This window comes from Tigriopus californicus, chromosome 2 (genome assembly GCF_007210705.1).
Source record: "Tigriopus californicus strain San Diego chromosome 2, Tcal_SD_v2.1, whole genome shotgun sequence".
NCBI classification, from domain to species: domain Eukaryota; kingdom Metazoa; phylum Arthropoda; class Copepoda; order Harpacticoida; family Harpacticidae; genus Tigriopus; species Tigriopus californicus.
Window position 1 is genome coordinate 3,361,087 of NC_081441.1, and position 6,147 is coordinate 3,367,233.

Below are 6,147 nucleotides of genomic sequence, written 5' to 3' on the forward strand. Positions count from 1 at the left end.
TCCATGAACATGGATGTGGTACGACCGACCTCATTGTTAGTTAGAAAATGCAATATCCCGGAATGTGATCAAATCCCTGATGTCCATCCATTGAACTAATCGAACAGCCGTCTGTCATTCACATAAGTCTATAAGTATCTATGTATTCAAAAGCCTATCTGAAGAGAAGCTCCACTTCATTACATATCTCACTTTTTGTTCACAAACATTTTTTGTTGAACTATTCAGATGTGACAGGTTTGGAGTTTGCTACGAGTTGGAAATAAAGCAGTGACTGACTTTTTTTTTTGAAGTAGCGTGTTCATGATTGAACTACAAAAGGGTTTCAAAACCAATTCATATTGGCAATATCTAAAGAAATAACATATCGATACTATGTTTAGGAACAGCATCTCTTGGCAAGACCTTGTCCGGCAATGTCATTTGCATTCTTTATCTTTATCTTCAACATGGGTCCCAAACTACGCAATGGTTGGGGCAAAGAGTAGTCAAGAATTGGCAAAAAAATATCGTAGTTTTTTTTGGACTCAATTTATTTCTTTTGGATTGTGCTTCCCGTTGTTCTCAGTCTACATAATTCGTACTTTTATATTTTCATAAGTGCTGATGAAGCTAGCAAACACTTAAGATGAAGTCTCCTTTACAGATCCGAGTGAAGTCAGATCGATAGCCTATCAATGGAGTCCCCAGCCTCCTCCACAACAGTTATCCCAATGGAATGACCAAGTTCAAGTGGCGTCTAACTATTACAACGACAATGATTACGACCAATTCTACCCATCTTATGAATTTAATCCAGGCGCAAGCACAACCTCGACGCAAAAAGTCTCCACCCAGAGGGTCGAGAGACCATTATCCGCAGTGGATCCACAATACTACTCTTATTACTCCGGAGGGCCAACAGGGTCCAAGTCCCCCCAATATACGACTTCGGGTTCAAGAGGATCTGCTTTGTCTTCGACTATGGCTTCAGTGAAGTCGGCCGTCAGTTCGGTTCTGAATAAAGTGAAACGATTTCGAAGACCCGTGAAGAACAATAACAATCGTATCAGCAATCTGATAGATTCGCCCATAGACCGCCTTTCGGGTTTCATCACTCAAACAGGGATCAACCGACAGATCAACGCCATAGGCGGAACAAATGTAAGCAATCCTTAAAAACCCCGAGCCATGTTCGAGGCAAGTCCTCGCGATATTCTTAAAAAAACAAGTTGTCAACATGTGGCCTTAAAGACATCATGAAAATGGACTTGCGTGAGCAAGTAAATAAGATCCAAGAGTAGATCATGATGCTTTTAGTATGGCTGTTCGGCCACTTCGATTTGTTATATGTTCAATGCTTATTCATTTCACTTGGCACCCAAACTTCATCTTGTCGGCAATTTTTTGGTTACCAGACATGGAAATGCAAAGGGGCCCCCCATGTAGTTGGTTCGTAGTTTGGGGCCCCGTGTAGGAAGATTGGTTTAGATTAGCTTGATACTAAGCATTTTAATACGGATTGTCAATAGATTAATCAAATCATGTTTAAGATATATTTATTAATTTTATAATTGGCATGCATTTCCGTTTGAGGCAGTAAAGCAGGTAATTTGAAATAGTTTTTAAAAAAGCAACAACCATTTCTTAATCAATGTTGTGAATCAGACATTACAAAGAATGAATTATTTGAAACCGATGCTACTTTATAAACACAGGAAATGTGTGACTTCGTTCAAGATTTGAGATTAATGTAAACTTGTGCAACGCATTTCAACTGCTTATGCATTTCTTTAAAGAGGGGGACCAAATGGTCAATTACGTAATTTTAAGATTCGACCATGATGATAAAGTTTGTAGAATACATAATGGCCAGTTTTGATTGAGCCGCCCCAACATTGCCCAATTAATTGCTTTTATGGCACTAAATCTAGGAAAGCGTATTATTAACGCGTCCAAGTCTCCAAGGCACACAATAGTTTGGGAATCCTACACCAGGATATCATAGCACAGAGCGAAATGACTCGCTTGATTTGCGGCATGATTGTCGAAATACTTCTTGTCTGCGGAATAAAACTGGATTGAGCAATTTTGGGAAAGACAGCTTTGAAAAGTTGAAACCCCTCTTGTTATCCTTTGGGGGAAAATTAGTCTCGTTTTCATTTGAACAATCGGATCCAAGTATTTCGGACGTAAGGCCCTCCAACATAAAGCACGAACGTAGACAATACGAAGCTCAAGCGGCCCAACTCCGTTGGTGATCCCCATGACGTCCAAATTTGAACCCCTCCAAAGATCGATTATTACCCCGAGTTACAAAACAAATAATGCTCGGCCGGCAACTCGATCTCATATCCGTACCGGGAAAACGACACGCTCATCTAAAGCTTGATTGTTTTTTCTTCTTCCAGATCATCTTCTTTCTCACAAGTATTGCCATTGGTTTGGGCTCGTATGTGGGATTTCTCAATCTCAACGGTCAGCTAACCTCACAGGGAACCCGTATCTCCAATTTGGAAAGCCAAATCGCCAGTCTCAATTCGCAGAATATCCTGGTTCGAACCCAGATCAGTGGATTGCGATCCACCACTTCGGTCTTAGGAAACCGCCTGGCCAACATCAATCGAGAAATGAATGGGATCCAACCTGACCAAATGGGCTCGTTGTTTACCACTCCTGACACTGTTGACATGGCAGGTGTTGACCCGGAGGTTATGGTTCTGGATTCCTCAGCTGCCTTCAATGGATCGTTTGAAATTGGAGCTCTGGCATTTGCCACGCAAGACGACTTGAAGAAGGTGGAAATGAAAGCAGATGACAACTCCCAGAGAATAGATAACTTGGAAGACTCATTGGGATCCCTGAGCAACCGAGCCATCGCAGAGCTGGAAGCCAAAATCCAAGAGTTCATGAACAAGGTCCAACAGGGTCAGGATAGGCAAGACGAAAAGATTAGTGACATTGCTCAGAAGATTGACGATATTGAAGATATGAATGTTGAACGCATCAACGTGATAAGTGACGAGATCCTGAAATTGAAAGCAGAAGGCTCGGGCAAGACCGAATTAGTGGATGATTTGGGCACAAAATTGGTGAATCTCACAAAGAACCTTGAAACCATTCATAGAGAACAAGAGATCAAAATGCGGGAGTTTGAGGAACTTAAGATGGATATTGACACGGTTGAGTCGAGGATTGAGGAAAGTATTCTCAATGGAGAGACTATTACAACGATCCAAAGAGAATTGGGCGAACAACAGAACGCCATAGATCGGACCAAAATGGAACTTCAAGAGCTCATCACCCAATCGAATATCATGTGCACTGACAAACATGAATCGTTGTTGGCCAATCTGACCAATCTAGAATTATCGTTTCAAGTTGTCGAATCCATGCTCCAATCCAATTTAGCATCAACTTGCAACGACTTTAAACAAAGCCACGAATCCCTCAAGTCCAATGTGACGAGATTGGAAGAGCTGATTTTGGAAGTGAGTGAAATCACTCCTAACGTGACGGAGTTGGAAACCTCAGTTGACGATCTAAAGGCCATGCTCATAGGAGAGTTGGTGGAAATACAAGAAGCTTTACTGGAGTATCAGTCTGGTTTGGCCGCCAATGTCACAACTTTAGAGATGAGCTTGAAGGCCATGCAAATGGATCTGGAGTCAAAATTAGAGGCATCAGACGACGCAATCAGGATGAACGTTACAAACCTGGATGATACGGTTCAAACCATCAAAGACATGTTGCTCGAAACCCTTCAAAGTAACGACCAAATTTCCTCGCAACAGCACCAGATTTTAGAAACTAATGTGACACACCTTCAGAATTCGTTGATTGAGATTCAAAATATGCTTCAACTCGAGCTTAACATGAATCAAGAGACATTGCAAGCAAACGTGACAACTTTGGAAGAAACTTTGGACAAGATCAAGGTCATGATCTTGGAAGCTCTCTCTCAGAAAGAGGAGCACATTCTCGGCTCTCAAAATGATCTCCGCGCCAATGTGACAGCATTGGAAGGATCCTTAAAGGACCTGTATGAAATGCTCCAGTCCAAGGTCAACTCCAACCATCAAGGTCTCCAATCCAATGTGACCACACTCCAAACAACCATCGAAAATATCCATATGACGCTCTTGAACACCTTGGCGTCCAACAACGAAAACACTTTAGAAGAATACGACAACCTAAAAGGTAATGTTACTGCCCTTGAACAAGGATTGGCCGAGGTTCAAGGAATGCTAGACAATCAAATTGGCACCACTCAAGATACTCTACAGAGCAATGTGTCGGACTTGGAGATGAAGTTGCAACAGATCAAGGACATGCTCAGCTTGACCATTCAAAACAATATTGAAACCTCCATTGGGAATCACGAGAGTCTGAGAGCAAATGTGACCCATTTAGAGACATCGCTCTCGGAAATTCATGGTTTGCTGCAGAACCAATTGCAACTTACTGAAGAAAATATTACCTCTAACGTAAAGGATCTAGAGTCAACTGTGGAGGAGATCCAACAAATGCTGCTTGAGGCTTTACAAATGAATAAACAAGACGCCCAGCTCCAGCATGAGGAGCTCATCTCAAATATCACCAGCATTACCGAGACCGTCGACGGAGTAAAGGCTATGGTTCTGGACGGTCTTCAGACCAACCACGAAGACGCCATGCAGAAGCACGAGAGTCTCAAGTCAAATGTAACGACCTTAGAAATGAGTGTCGATCAGATTCGCCAAATGTTTGAAGCCGGATTGGAGGCAAGTCACGAAATGGCCGATCAAAAGCACATGGGCTTGGTGTCGAACATAACAAATCTTCAAACCACCATTGTCAACATTCAAGAAGTGCTGCAAGAAAAGCTGGCTCAGGCGCAAGACAGTCTTCGGTCCAACGTGTCCACCTTAGAAAACACAGTGGACGAGATCAAACAAATGCTCCTCGAAACATTACAAAACAATGTCGAATCATCGTCACTTCAGCATGAAAACTTGAAAACCAATGTGTCGGCTTTGGAGATGAACCTCCAAGAAATACACGAGATGCTGAAGAATGATCTAACAGACGCACAATCAAACTTGAGCTCCAATGTGACAGATCTGGGTGAGACAGTGAATCAAATCAAGGACATGCTACTCATGGCCTTGCAACAACATCAAGTCAGCCACTTTGAACAACACCAAAGCTTGCGGAACAATGTGACAGTCCTAGAGTCTGGCCTGGATGATATTCGTGACATGCTGATTGAGGGGCTCTCTGTGGCTGAACAAGGAAATCTGGAAAAGCACGAGAGTCTCAAATCGAATGTGTCCAACGTGGAGGCGATGATCATGGACATTAAGGCTCTCCTCACCGAGGGATTAAACAAGACGATGAACGCTGCGTCCGACAATAGCTTCATCCTCAAGGCAAATGTGACGAATTTGTCCGAACTAATCATGACGGTCAAAACGGATCTGCAGGACTCCATTCAGAACACGAGGAATACTTTGGCCGTTGAGAATGAGATTTTTCACTCGAATGTGTCAAATCTCAACGATAACTTGACATCCTTTAAAGCGATGCTCTCAGAGGGCATCATGGACACCCAAGACCAGATCCTAGAGAGCCACTCTACCTTAAAAGCCAACGTGTCAGAGCTGGAAATGATTGTCTCAGAGTTCTCAAAAATGTTTCAATCTGAATTGATGCAGAATCACGAGTCTTTCGTTGAGAATTATGACAGCTTGAAGAGCAATGTGTCCAACGTCGAAGCCATTGTTCAGACACTTCAACTGGGCCAGATGCTTAATACGGAAAAGAGCGGGCAATTACAACGGGAGCAAGAGCTCATGAATGCCACCGTGGAAGGTATTCAAGAAAAGATCATGGACCTGATGATGACCAACGTGGAGCAAGGCCAAGGATATCAGGATCTTCGCGAAAGGGTTGATGAATTGGAATTGGCAGTGGTCAACTTTGAAGACAAAACTGATGGCGCCACAGGCCAGTTCCAAGAGGAGATTTCCAACGTTGGCCAAGATCTGGAACAACTGGAGACATTCGTCATGGCCTTAAATACTAGCGGAGGGTTATTAGACATGATGCAAGACATGATCAAGGCAAATCTATCCCAGGTCAACAACCTAATTTCAGAAGTGCAGGCCGAAATCGTAGATCAAGGGT

General features: G+C 42.9%; 1 protein-coding gene across 1 annotated transcript in view; it reads left to right on the forward strand.

The window, feature by feature from the left end:
* Nucleotides 1-2,669: 2,669 nt before the first annotated feature.
* LOC131892596 (rootletin-like) overlaps nucleotides 2,670-6,147 on the forward strand; it is a 4,956-nt gene continuing 1,478 nt past the window's right edge. Inside the window, exon 1 of the mRNA XM_059242408.1 lies at nucleotides 2,670-6,098. Within this exon, the coding sequence (XP_059098391.1) occupies nucleotides 2,670-6,098 (3,429 nt within the window). The remainder of the gene's footprint in view (nucleotides 6,099-6,147) is intronic.